Here is a 13,916-nt window from a genome sequence, read left to right as displayed (position 1 = left end):
GCAGAGGGGGAGACGTCCACATTCTAAAACCTGGGGTTTTGTTTTTTTAGTTTTTTAAAATTCAGGATTCCTCATGGTAATGCCTGAGCTAAAAGTAACTCCAATGTTTTTGTGAGATTTTTAACTGATAAATATTTATTAATGTTTTAAGAGCTTATATAGGCAGTCCTTGAACAGCTCAAGTTTAACCCGTGTATAATTTATAATTGACCCTCTGTATTCGTGGTTCCTCTGTGCCTGTGGATTCAGCCAACCACGGACTGTAGTACTGTGGTATTTACTGCTGAAAGATACCCAAGTGTAAGTGAACCACACAGTTAGTAACACACTTTATTCAAGCGTCCACTGTGTAAGATTCTTAATAATAAATTTGAACTCAAATTTTCTCAGATGTATTACCCATGAAGCTATTAATGTATTTTTTAAGTTAATAGAGAAGTTAAAACATTATCATTTGAACTCTGATGATATGCATGCTGAAGTGTTTTAGGGGAAAGTATATTGGTAGGGGAAAAGAAAGCTATATTGATGGATGGAAGAATGGCCTGATAAGTGATAAGACAAGCATAGTAAAAATGTCCAAGCATATACTTGGACATTTACTATAAACTGTCAGCTTTGCTATATGTGTGAAACTTCCTGATAAAATATTGGGAAAAATTACTTGGCTGAGACAATCGATGTAATATTGCATTCTTTTCAGGAGTCTTTTGGTAAATACTTTTGCTTTTGTTTTCAGAAATTACTTTCAGAACTCCAGAAACTGTTTATGAGTAAAAATGAGACTTATGTGTTAAAATTGTGGCCTTTATTTGTCAAACTTCTTGGGAAGGTAAGTTCACAGTTAAGGTTTTTATACACACCAGACCTTTTATTTTCTTAACTTTACATAGTATAGTTGATCCTCATTATTTATGTGTGCCATATATATGAAAATTGACCTACTTATTAAAATTTATTTGTAAACCCAGTGTCAGTATTTGTGCTGCTTTTGGCAGTCAATTGTAGACATGTAGAGTGGCAACAAATTTGAGTCTTACATGTACTCATGCATGTTCCAGTCTGAGGTTGAGCCAGGGTTATGTTCTGCTTTTTTTGCTCTAATTCTCAATGTCCTTTAAACAGATGTCCATTTCATGATACATTTGGTGCCACATTTTTCATGTTTTGCACTTTTTCTTGGAGATTTCAGTTCTAAATGGCCCCCAAGTGTAGTGCTGAAGTGCTCTCTGGTTGCTAAGTAGAGGAAGTCTGTTGTGTGCCTTAGGAGAAAAAGTGTGAGTTATAGTGCTGTCTGCTGTGAGCTCAATGTTAGTGAATCAAACTGTATATATTAAATAAGTTGTCTTTAAACCAAACACACATGAAGCAAGATTGTGTGTCAGATGGTTGATGAAAATGTGATCAGAGGCTTGTAGGAAGCTAATCCTGCATTTTCCTTAGAAGCCATGGCACAGAATTTGCTAATACAGTATCAAGGCAACTTTATAGAACATAACTAGTGAATAATGAGAATTGACTGTATATTCTTTATTTAAGCCTGGTTTTGAGGGGGAAGTTGTGATTTTTGTGTGTGTGATAAGCATAATATTTATCATAACCATCCTAAGGTATACAGTTGAGTGATATTAAAAGCATTTACAGTTGTGTAAACATCATCACTGTCTATACCCAGAACTTTTTTGCCATCCCCCCAAAAAACTGTACATGTTAAATAAGTAGTGGCTCCCTCTGCCCCTCTTCCGGCAGCCCCTCGTAACCTCTATTCTGCTTTCTCTCTGAATTTATTTGCTAATTCGTAAGTTTTGATCTTGGTTCCATTTTGAGTTTATTTTTGTATGTAGAATAAGACAAGGATCCGGCTTCGTTTTCTTGCAGGTGAATACTCCAAGCACCATTTGTTAAAAAGACTGTTCTTATTGAATGGTCTTGGTAATCTGGGTAATTCTTATTGGTTATCAGTTAACAGTATATGTGAGAGTGTTTTTGGAATCACTTTTCCATTGGTCTATTACGTTTTTCCTTAAGCCATTACCATAGCTTTATTGTTGGCGGCTGCATCATGTGGCATGAGAGATCTTAATTCCCCAATCAGGGGTCAAACTCATGCCCACTGATGTGGAAGCATGGTGTCCTAACCACTGGACTGCCAGGGAAGTCCTCACTACCATACGCTTTAATTACTGTAGTGTTGTAGTAGGTTTGGAAGTCAAGGGAGTTAGTCTTCCAACTTTGTAATTTTTTTTTTCCAAAATTGTTTTGGCTAAATGGGATTCTTTAATAATGAATTTTTGAGAGTAAGCTTTTATTTCTCAGTTGGAAAAGGACTTTGGAATTTTGATAGAAATTGCGTTGGACTTGTAGATTACTTTGGATAATATTGCTGTTACAATGATATTAAATCTTCCTATTCATGAACACGGAATGATTTTCCATTTATTTAGGTCTTCAAATTTCAACCGTACTTTGTAGCCTTTAGTTTTTCATCTTTGATTAAATGTATTTCTAAGTATTTAATTCTTTTAGGTGCTAATTCTTTTAGGTTATAAATGGAATTGCTTTCCTAATTTGCTTTTTAGATTGTTCATTGCTTTTGTGGAGAAACAACTGATTTTTCTGTGTTGGTCTAGTATTCTGTACAGAGAGCCTGGTGGGCTACAGTCGTAAGAGAGTCAAATGAGACTTAGTGACTAAACAACAACTTGTACTCTGCAACATTGCTGAAAGTATTTTATTAGCTCTAGTGGCTTTCTTAACAGTTTTTGTGAATTTCTAAGCCAGTTTTTTATTTATATTCTGTTCAGATTATGTGTGGATTGTAATCACTTGTGACTGTTAATGTTCTATCCTGTGTATTTTTTTATTGGAATACATTAGACGAATGTTAATAGTGCCTATAATTGTTTCAGGCAAGTAAAAAACTTCTTAATGATTTTTCCTTTTTAGACCTTGCATCGAAGTGGGAGTTTCATTAATTCTCTGTTACAGCTGGAAGAACTGGGATTTCGTAGTGGAGCACCCATGATTAAAAAAATAGCTTTTATTGCTTGGAAGAGTTTAATAGATAATTTTGCTTTAAATCCAGGTAAGTAATATTTTAAGACTGATTTTTGTTATGAGTTTTACTTAAGCAAGATGAAAAAGCTTTTTTTTTTTTGGACTTAATACTGAATATTTACCTATCATTGAGTATTTTAGGGGAATAAATTTGTAGCTAACAATAGAGTTTGTAAAGGCCAGGCATTATTGAAAATCATAGGTATAAAATTTACACTCTTTCAAAAACTGAACAAAGTGACATGCCATTTGTGGTTTTCTTAGTACATTCCAGCACTTACTTGAGCATTTATGTACTTCTCAGTTATCATAATAGACCTCAGATGGTAAATAGTAACACTTTCAGAACGATTAAGTATTATCAAAAGTCACAAAGCCAGTAGACTAGAGCAAACAGTTGTGATTGCTGTGGAATACAAGTATCAGTGACAGAGGAATTTTTTTTCAGGACCTTTAAGAATAGCACCTAATAGTGGGTTAACATTAATATATAGGAGTGATTCCTTTTGATGTTTCTTACCCTTATCTTTTTATTATCCATTGGAAGTGTTTAATATACGTATGAGAAAGTATTTTTCCCATAAGTGAGAAGTATGAGTCTGCCTGTGTAACTGTAGTTAATCTTGGATGTAATTGATAGTTTATAAGATATGCTAAGTAATGTTGATTTCATCCTGTTTTCCCTTGCAAAGACTATTAATAATCCTTGTTCCCTTTGAAAATGTGCATTATTTGCATTAACTACAACTACTTTTATTGAAAATATTGGCAGGCGTATATTTTAATTGGAAATGTCACCGTTGTTGATAAGCTCTCAGTGTGAGGTACTGTATTGTTGAGGATTAAATCTACTGAAATTGTATATCTTTGAGTTAAAGAATAAAATGGGAGTGACTTGAAGATCAATAAAATGCTATCTGATTTGAAATAGGTCAAGATCTAGAGAGTCTGACTGATAACTGTGTATTCATGAACTCATTAAGGAATCAGATGCTTGTCTTTCTCTTGTCGTTGTCAATATGCTTTTGTTGCAGCCTATAGGAAGGAGGGAAGGCAGAAGGGGCAAAAATGAACTTCTTCCCAGAGAGTCAACAGTCTATAACAAAGTTTCAGAAATTCCACGTACGCTTCTGCTTAAATCTCACTGGGAGAATGGCTAAATGGGAGACTAGATAAAGTAGTTCAAAAGTAGACACCAATTCTAAATAAATGTGAATATTTAGATAATATATCCTAAGTCTCATGGCACCAACAGTTAAAATGTTTGATAAAAGAAATAACTAGTAGATTTTTTGAGATTTCCCTAGTGGTCTAGGAATTAAGACTTTGCCTTCCAATGCAGGAGATGCAGGTTTGATCCCTGGCGGGGACCTAAGATGCCACCTGCCTCGTGGCCAAAAAACAAACCCAAACATAGAAGCAATGCTGTAAAGAGAAAAAAAAAAATTCAATAAAAACTTAAAAACTAATAAAATTTTTAAATGACAGCCTTTTATGAGGTAAAAAAATATGCTCTATTTTGTGATCTATAAAATGGGAATAATGAGAATACTCAAGCAGTTAGAGTTACTGAACATTTTAGCATTTAGGCTGGGCAGTTTGTTGTGAAGAACTGCCCTGTGTGTCAGTGGAAGTTCAGCAGCATTCCGAGATGCAGCCCACTAGACACCAGTAGTGCTCTCTATCCCTGCCTCCCAGTTGGAACAACCAAAAATACTGCAGACATTGCTGAATGCTGGGAAAGTCAGCCCTGGCATAGGGTATCTAATAAATATTACTGTTTTTTTTTTTTTTAATAAGTCTTATTAAGTATTGTGACCTAACTGTATGTCAGCATGAAAATTTTGGGGCGAATAGGAATAGCCACTGACTAAAGAATTTTTTAATTCTCTTGCTAAAGTAAAAGACTTATTGCATGCTGTCATTCTTAAAGTTTAATCTTTAGCTCTTCAGTATTTTCACTTGGGTGTTTCTTTTCTTTTAAGAAATACTGTGTAGTGCAAAAAGACTGAAGTTGTTGATGCAGCCTTTGAGTTCTATCCATGTGAGAACAGAAACTCTAGCGCTGACAAAACTAGAAGTCTGGTGGTATTTGTTGATGAGACTAGGACCTCATCTTCCTGCTAATTTTGAACAGGTAACATTACAAGTGTTGATTATGATACTTGATGTGTTTTTTTTAGTAGTATGTTCTTAAAATCCTACCAGTCTAACTTTCAGTGCTTGGCAGACCAGCGGACCATGTTATATATAAAAAATGTTTTTCACCCTGACACAGAACTTGAGGTCATTTTCCTTAAAGGATATTCTCCAGTTGTCTGAAATGGACCTCTACAGCCTTTTTAATCAGTAGACACTCATATGTCTGTTCTTATTCTAGAGACATTATGAAAGATTTTTTTAAAGGAATTGCATATGACTTGGAATATAATTGAGAGTAGAGTCAGCATTACTGAAATAGAAATCATGTGCTACACTGGGTAGATGATACAAAGTTGGAGTAATTCTAATTTTTAAATCTCTTTCTAGGCTATGTAGTGATAACCAATCATTTAATACCCTTGTAGCTTTTCATTGTTACACATGAGTTTATTCCTTTAGATTTTGTTATCTTTGCTGGCATTTAAACTTGTTATTTTGTCTAAGTTAAAAAAGGGTAGCTCTGATAACTACTCTTATTTATTTTTAATTTATATTTTAATAATTTTATTTTTATTTTTGTGCTGGATTTTTGTCACTTTGCATGGGCTTTCTCTAGTTGCAACAAGGAGGGGCTACCCTTTGGTGTGTGGACTTTGCATTGCAGAGGCCTCTCATTGCAGAACACAGGCTCTAGACGAGTGGACTTCAGTAGTTGCAGCTCATGGGCTCTCGAGCCACAGGCTCAGTAATTGTGGTACATGGGCTCAGTTACTCCACAGCATGTGAAATCTGCCTGGACCAAGGGTTGAACCCATGTCCCCTTCTTTGGGGACAGATTCTTATCCACTCTGTCACCAGGGAAGTCCTTAATTTATTTTTTATTAAAGTGTAGTTGATTTACATGTATTAGTTTCTGGTGTACAGCAAAGTGATTTAGTTACATATTTTTCATATTTTCCATTATTACAGGATACTGAATATATTTCCCTATGCTCTACAGTAGGACCATGTAGTTTAGCCATCCTGTATTTAACAGTTTGTGTCTGCTAACCAAGTGCCCTGTCGAGTCCACCCCCACCTGCCCTCCCCCTTGACAAACACAAGTCTGTTCTCTGTGTCTGTGAGTCTGTTTTAAAAGTAAGTTCATTTGTGTCATTTTATTTCCACATGTAAGTGATACCGTGTGCTATTTGTCTCTTTTTGACTTCAAATAGTGCTGCTCTGAACATAGGTGTGCATGTGTCTTTTCAAAGTATAGAGTTTTGTCCAGATAGATGCCCAGAAATGGAGTTACTGGATCAGATGGCAACTGTATTTTTAGTTATTTGAGGAAATTTCATACTGTTTTCTATAGTGGCTGTACCAATTTACATTCCTACTGACGTTGTAGGAGGGTTCCCTTTTCTCCACATCCTCCAACATTTGTTGTTTGTAGAGTTTTTAATGATGGCCATTCTGACTGATGTGAGGTGGTACCTCCTTATAGCTTTGATTTGAATTTCTCTAATGCAGTTAGTGAAATTGAGCATCTTTTCGTGTGCCTATAGGCATGGAAAAGTGTCTGTTTAGGTCTTCTGCCCATTTCGATTGGGTTTTCATTACTGAGTTGTGTGGGCTGTTCATACATTTTGGAAATTAAGCCCTTGTTGATTACATCACTTGCAGATATTTCCTCCCATTTGGTAGATTGTCTTTTCATTTTGTTATGCCTTCCTTTACTGGGGCTTTACTATACTGAGTACATTTAATTAGGTCCCATTTGGGATTTTTTTTGCTTTTATTTCTATTGCCTTGGGAGACTGACCTAAGAAAACATTACTATAATTTATGTCAGCAAGTATTTTGCCTATGTTACTTTCTAGGAATTTTATGGTGTCCTGTCTTATACTTAAGTATTTAAGCGACATTGAATTTATTTTTGTGTATGGTGTAAGGGAGTTTGCTGCTGCTGCTGCTAAGTCACTTCAGTCATGTCTGACTTTGCAACCCCATAGACGGCAGCCCACCAGGCTCCCCTGTCCCTGGGATTCTCCAGGCAAGAACACTGGAGTGGGTTGCCATTTCCTTCTCCAATGCATGAGAGTGAAAAGTGAAAGTGAGTCACTCAGTCGTATCCAACTCCTAGCGACCCCATGGACTACAGCCCACCAGGCCCCTCTGTCCATGGGATTTTCCAGGCAAGAGTACTGGAGTGGGGTGCCAATGCCTTCTCCGAGGGAGTGTTCTACTTCATTGATTTACATGCAGCTGTCCAACGTTCCCAACAGTACTTACTAAAGAGACTGTCTTTTCACCATTGTGTATTCTTTTCTTTGTCAAAGATTGACCACAAGGTTTATTTTTGGGCTGTCTATTCTGTTCCATTGATCCGTATATCTGTTCCTGTGGCAGTTATCACACTGTTTTGATTACTGTAGCTTTGTAGTAGTCTGGGAAGGTTATACTCCTGTGTTATTTTTATCCTCAGGATTGCTTTGGCAATTCTGGGATGGTTCCATATGGCTAATTTAATAGCAATCCCATTAAATTGTTTTGGGTAGTATGGCTATTTTAACAATATTCTTTCAGTGCAAGAGCATGGGATATCTTCTCTTTTTTTTTTTTTTTTGTCTTTATAATTTTTAATTATTTTTGACTGTATTGGTTCTTCATTACTTTGCTCAGGCTTTCTCTAGTTTTGAGGAGTGGTGGGTACTCTCCGTTGCGGTGCACGGGCTTCTCATTGTGGTGGCTTCTGTTGCAGAGCACAGACCCTGGCGTGGGACTCGTTAGTTGGAGCACTTGAGCTCTAGAGCACAGGCTCAGTAATTGTGCACAGACCTTCCCGTTTCTTTAAATCATCTTCAGTTTCCTTTATTAATGTTTTGTAGTTCTCAGAATAAAAGAATTTTACCTCCTTGATCAAGAGTATTCCTAGGTATTTTTTATGTGATTTTAAAAGGGATTTTTTACTTTCCATTTCTGATGATACTACTGAATAGAAGTGCAGCAGATTTCTGTGTGTTAACCTGGTATTGTGCATACCTTGCTGAATTCGTTTATCATTTCTTCCTCAAGTATACTTGGGTTTTTTTTTAGTAAGTTCTTTTTAAATGCTTAATTGCTTACTATATTGAAGTTTTTAAATTTGTTAAAGCATGGTCAGTTCAGTCGCTCAGTCGTGTCCAACCCTTTGCGACCCCGTGAATTGTAGCACGCCAGGCCTGCCTGTCCATCACCAACTCCTGGAGTCCACCCAAACCCGTGTCCATTGAGTCAGTGATGCTCTCCAACCATCTCATCCTCCATCATCCCCTTCTCTTCCTGCCCTCAATCTTTCTGGGCATCAGGGTCTTTTCAAATGAGTCAGTTCTTCACATCAGGTGGCCAAAGTATTAGAGTTTCAGCTTAAAGCATGAACTAATTAAAATTGGACATTGATTGTTAGCATGTGATTGGGATCATAATTTTTCCAAATTCTACCATTATTAGTTCCTAGTTGGCTATGTGTGCTCAGTCATGTATGACTCTTTGACCCCGTGGACTGTAACCCAGGGGATCTTCCTGACCACGGGATTGAACCCCCATCTCTTGCTTCTCCTTCATTGCCAGGAGGATTCTTTACCACTGCACCACGTGGGATGTCCTCCTTGTAGGCTAATCTTACCCAATTGTCCCATCCATTCCTTGGCATAATCTGCTTACTGGCTAGATTTGACAGGTCTTGGAATAATCTTAGAAATGAGCTTGAAGTTGTCTTAGTTCATATTTTTTAAGGTGTTTTTTTAAAAAGCTTAAAATGGTCTATCTGCCAGTAACATTAAAACTCATGTATATGTTATTTGTAAAAGCTCTTTACGTGTATAATTTTCCATCTGGAATGTAGTACTGAAATTTATAAATAATATATATTTAGGGCAAATATGATTGTAATATGATTTTTCACTTTTCCAGATTTCAGTTTCTACCTTGTGTATCAAGGCTGATAAAATTTCAACATACTAAGACAATTGATACTGCTTCTTAAGGAAATTTAACTGTATTTTGTAAGACTTTTTAAAAAATGACATTTATGCAGTTTACAGATACAGTTCCCTGTCTCTTTTTTACTTAATCCCAATAGGTTTGTGTGCCTCTGATTCAGAGCACAATAAGCATTGATTCTAATGCTTCATCTCAAGGGAGTTCATCTCGTGTAGCTACTACTCCAGGTTTAAGCCCTATGACCCCAGTACACAAAGGTAAGAGGTAGACCTACTTGTTTTTGTTTTTGTTTTTTTCTGTATTTTTTTAAAAAAGACTTTGAATCAAGTTTTTGTTCCATGTAATTTACATAAAATTAATCACATAATTTTGGCTCCCATATCACAAAATTGTTTTGTTTTCTGTATGAATTAGGACTTCCCTGGTGACTCAGGTGGTGAAGAATCCAATTACTGTCTCCTGCTGTCATTGCATTATTATAGTTGGATAAGACAACTTTTTTCCATGACATTATGTAAAGTGCATTAGATCCTTAGGTTTGTTTTTAGAATCTTAAGAGTTATTATTAAAAGTAGCAGGTCTGTTCTAAGTCAAATTTTATATTTTTAGAAATGCCTGCATGTTAATATTTTAAGGGTATAGGTAAATGCCTGAGATTTATTTTCATTTAAATGGTGTATGACACTCATCTTTTGTGTGTGTAGGACTCTTAATCTTGTTCTTCTTAACCTGGTATGTTTAGTTTTGTTTTGGGGCTGTGACTTCCTCGACCAGGGATCGAACCTGCACTCTGCTGGGGTGCAGAGTCTAATCAGTTGGACCACTGGGGAAGTCCTTAGTAAGATTAGTATTAGGAACTCTGTTATGGGCTTTAAACAAAAACTCTTCAACTTTTATTTGAGAAACACATTATTTAATCTTAAAGGTACATTGCATTGAAATGAAGTAAAATATATTTGAGTAACTAATCATGCATAACTTAGCTGTTTTGTTTTTTGAAGGTGCTTCTCCATATGGAACTCCTGTAACCCCTCGGATGAACTTGAATTCAAATTTTGGAATGGCCACAATCCCCTCTATACAACTTTTGGGGCTTGAAATGTTGCTTCATTTTTTGTTGGGTCCAGAAGTCGTGAGTTTTGCTAAGCAAAACAAACTTATACTGAGCCTAGGTATTTAATTTTTAAAAAATAATTTCAATTATTAAAACAATTCAGAACACTGTAATTGGGGTGAAGAAATTTTATGTCTTTTAATAGAAAACATAGCAGACCACCTAACATTTTATATTGGGAAATTTATTTCATAAAGCTTTGGTTTTGAATAACTGTCTTTTTTTTTCTCTTTTAGAACCACTTGAACATCCATTAATCAGCAGCTCTTCTTTTTTCTCCAAACACTCAAATACACTTATCACTGCTGTTCATGATAGCTTTGTTGCAGTTGGAAAAGATGCTTCTGGTGAATATTTAAGAGAAGATTTTTATTGCTTAAACTTGTGTTTAAAAATAAAATAAATATTTATATGGTGCCACTTGCTTCTAGATTGTTCTGCAAGAGCTTTATATGTAATTCATTTAATCCTAATAGTAACCTTATTGTGTATTAGCCCATTTTGCAGATAAGGGATTGTGTTGTACAGAGAAGTAACTAACTTATGCCTGGTTACAAAGTGATAGAGCTATGATTCAAACCTGGGCTTTGTGATTTTAGTATCTATACCTAAACCTCCTGTGTTCTAAAGCCTATCAAATAATGACACATTTCAAAAATAAGATAGTTTGCTATTTAACTTGCTGGAAGATTTTTTTCTAGTGGCTTTCAGATATCCTTCTGAATCTTGGTTTTTCCTTGTATCAAAAATAAAAAGTGTTCAATAACAGAAAATATGATTGATAGAAAAAATTATCCAGAGTGTGTTAGTCCATTTGAAAACATATTTCTCTAAACAGAAATGAGGTGATAGTATATTATAAACTGAGTTAAAAGGTTGACTATTACAAGGAGAATTGTATTTCCAAGTATTGCTCAGTTTATTTCGGTAGTATAAGCATAAAAGGGGGAGCCTTTGTAGTTATATATACTTCACTCTAAAATACCTTTTATTTTGTTTGGCAGATGTAGTTATTAATGCTATTTGGAAGGAGTTAATTAGCTTGGTGAAGTCAGTTATTGAATCAGGTAAGCACTGTAATGATTAAGACTTTTATAGCAGCCAGTGAATTTTTTGGCTTTCATATATAAAATTTATTTTGAAATCACTTAAAGTATTGTATCTTCTAGACTTCTATTTAATCAAATTACTTTATTGTTTAAAAATTACTTTTTAATAGCTCTCTGAGTATGTATTTTTACTCCTGAATTGACTGTATTTTCACTCCTAAAGATACATCTTTAGAACTATAACCCTTCTTGTGCTTTTGAATAGGTAACAAAAAAGAGAGACCAGGTTCTGAAGTTTTGACTCTCTTATTAAAATCTTTGGAAAGCATAGTGAATTCAGAAGTATTTCCTGTATTGAAAACACTGGTAAGTACAATACCTGTATGCTGGAATTTTAAAACCATACTCTGAAATTGAATTTTATTTTGAAGGTACTAGCACAGATCAAGATTTGGGAAGACATTTTATATCAAGTATTTATCAGCAATTTAGCACTGAAATAAATGCTGTCCCATTGGTTTTGCAGTCATTTGAAACCTTAATAAAGTAAATGAAGACAATGGCAACTCTCACATCTTCCAATATGATGAGAAAAAGCATAGGCTGTACAGAGAAAATGAGATAAGTGTGAAATTTGAACTGAAGAAACTCAGATGAACACTAATTTTATAACAAGATTGCTGGGCTCCACTAATTGTTACTTTGTACATTTGAAAAAATACCTAGTAATAATCTTGTAGAGCTTTTGCATTTTAACTGTGACCGATATAGTAGAGAAAAGAAAGCAAATTGGGAATACTTTTTGTAATAGTGAGTTTCCCAAAATAATCTGCAGATGGAACAAATCATACCCTTACATAAACTTTGAGTCTGTTTCCTTTATGTGCATGACAGTGATACCTGCTGTGACAGTAGAGGATAGTGGTTAATAGCCAGGCTCTAGTATGAGGTTGAACCTCAGCCTGACTACTGACTGAGTGAACTTGGATACTTTATCTATTTCCTTGCCTCTCTGTAAAGAAGAGATGTAGTAGTAGTTTATAATTAAATGAGTTGATAAATGCAGAGCACTGTGGGCTGGAACAAAATAAATGTGTGTATGAATGCATAATTATCATTAGTTTCTATTCAAAATGAGAGTATATGAAACCATTTTCACTAATTTTTGTCATGTCACTGTTATATACTTCAGGTTAATACTTGTGTATTAATACATTTGGTTGGCAGTTTGATAGGCTCTGTCACATTTGAGAGATGTGTCTTAGATCCAGCTTTTAGTTAGAAGTCCTTTGAATATTGGCTTCTGGCACTAGTGAGTATTTAATTGATTGCAGAATTTCTTTTTGTAGTATAAAAAATAGCCTCTAGGGCCATTAGTTTTTAAAAAGTTTGAATAAGCTATGCATATTCATTTATCAGTTAAGAATATGTCTGTAGACTGAAAACTGTTTCACAGTCAGGTGAAGAAAGTTCAAAGTATCTCATAGTATAATATCAATAATGTCATAAAAGAATAGATACATGACAGCCAGCTCAGGAAGTTATGTTCTCTGTGTACTTTATATGGAAAGTTAGGTCTAAAAAAACTCCAGACTGACAGCATTGATTATTCCTGGAAATAAGGAAGGACCTTCTTTTTTTTTATGTTTTGTGTTTCTGTACTTGAATGTTTTAAGCTAATAAGAATGTGTTTACATTAATGACTGAACATTACTTATAATAAATTGTTAAAACTATATTGAATACTAATGACTAATGTACAGTAAAACCTTTTGTCTTTCTTAGGTTCTCATGGAAATTACAATTAAAGGACTTCCTCAGAAAGTATTAGGTTCTCCAGCATATCAGGTTGCTAATATGGATATTCTTAATGCAAGTATCTTAGATGTAATGATATGATTAAATTAGCTAAAAATCCATGTTTTTTTAAGTTAGAGAAACTTAGATTGCAAAATTCGAAAAGAATTGAATTTGAATATACTGATTATATTAAAGGAAAAAAATCATAGACAAAGTATAGGTGTGGCTCAGAAATAATTACAAGTTCAGTTCCACACCACTGCTAAGAAAGTGAGTATCAGAATAAAGCAAGTCACATGAAATTTTTGGTTACCCAGGGTATGTAAAAGTTATGTTTACACTATATTATAGTCTACTGAGTGTAAGTAAATAGCATTATGGCTTAAAAAAACAATGTACATACCTTAATTTAAAAGTACTTGATGGCTAAAATTGTTGCTTAATCATTTGAGTCTTCAGTGAGTCATAATCTTTTACTGCTTGGGGGTTTCTCCTCTGTATTGATGGCTGCTGACTGATCAGAATGATGGTTGCTGAAGGTTGGGGTGGCCATGGCAATTTCTTAAGACAACAGTGATGTTTTCTGTGATTGATTCTTTCATAAATGATTTATCTGTAGCATATAATGCTGTTGGATAGTGTTTTACCCACAGTAGAACTTCTTTCAGAATTGGAGCTAGTTCTGTCAAATATTGATGCTGCTTTTTCAGTTAAGTTTATCTTGTCATTTCAGCAGTCTTTACAACATCTTCACGAGGAGTAGATTCCGTCTTAAGAAACCATTTTCTTTC

At 34.8% G+C, this 13,916-nt stretch overlaps 1 protein-coding gene across 7 annotated transcripts in view; it reads left to right on the top strand.

Annotated features, from left to right (window-relative positions):
* RIF1 (replication timing regulatory factor 1) overlaps positions 1-13,916 on the top strand; it is a 62,101-nt gene that overhangs the window by 9,560 nt on the left and 38,625 nt on the right. For 6 of the 7 annotated variants that reach the window (XM_061438243.1, XM_061438214.1, XM_061438204.1 and 3 more), the window contains exons 8-16: positions 740-832; positions 2,947-3,085; positions 5,043-5,194; positions 9,302-9,419; positions 10,164-10,334; positions 10,513-10,623; positions 11,281-11,343; positions 11,591-11,691; positions 13,111-13,197. In XM_061438243.1, coding sequence (XP_061294227.1) covers positions 740-832; positions 2,947-3,085; positions 5,043-5,194; positions 9,302-9,419; positions 10,164-10,334; positions 10,513-10,623; positions 11,281-11,343; positions 11,591-11,691; positions 13,111-13,197 — 1,035 coding nt within the window. The remainder of the gene's footprint in view (positions 1-739; positions 833-2,946; positions 3,086-5,042; positions 5,195-9,301; positions 9,420-10,163; positions 10,335-10,512; positions 10,624-11,280; positions 11,344-11,590; positions 11,692-13,110; positions 13,198-13,916) is intronic. The other variant, XM_061438193.1, reaches the window with a different exon arrangement.

Source organism: Bos javanicus, chromosome 2, assembly GCF_032452875.1.
Source record: "Bos javanicus breed banteng chromosome 2, ARS-OSU_banteng_1.0, whole genome shotgun sequence".
NCBI lineage: Eukaryota > Metazoa > Chordata > Mammalia > Artiodactyla > Bovidae > Bos > Bos javanicus.
This window is presented reverse-complemented; position numbering and strand designations above follow the sequence as displayed.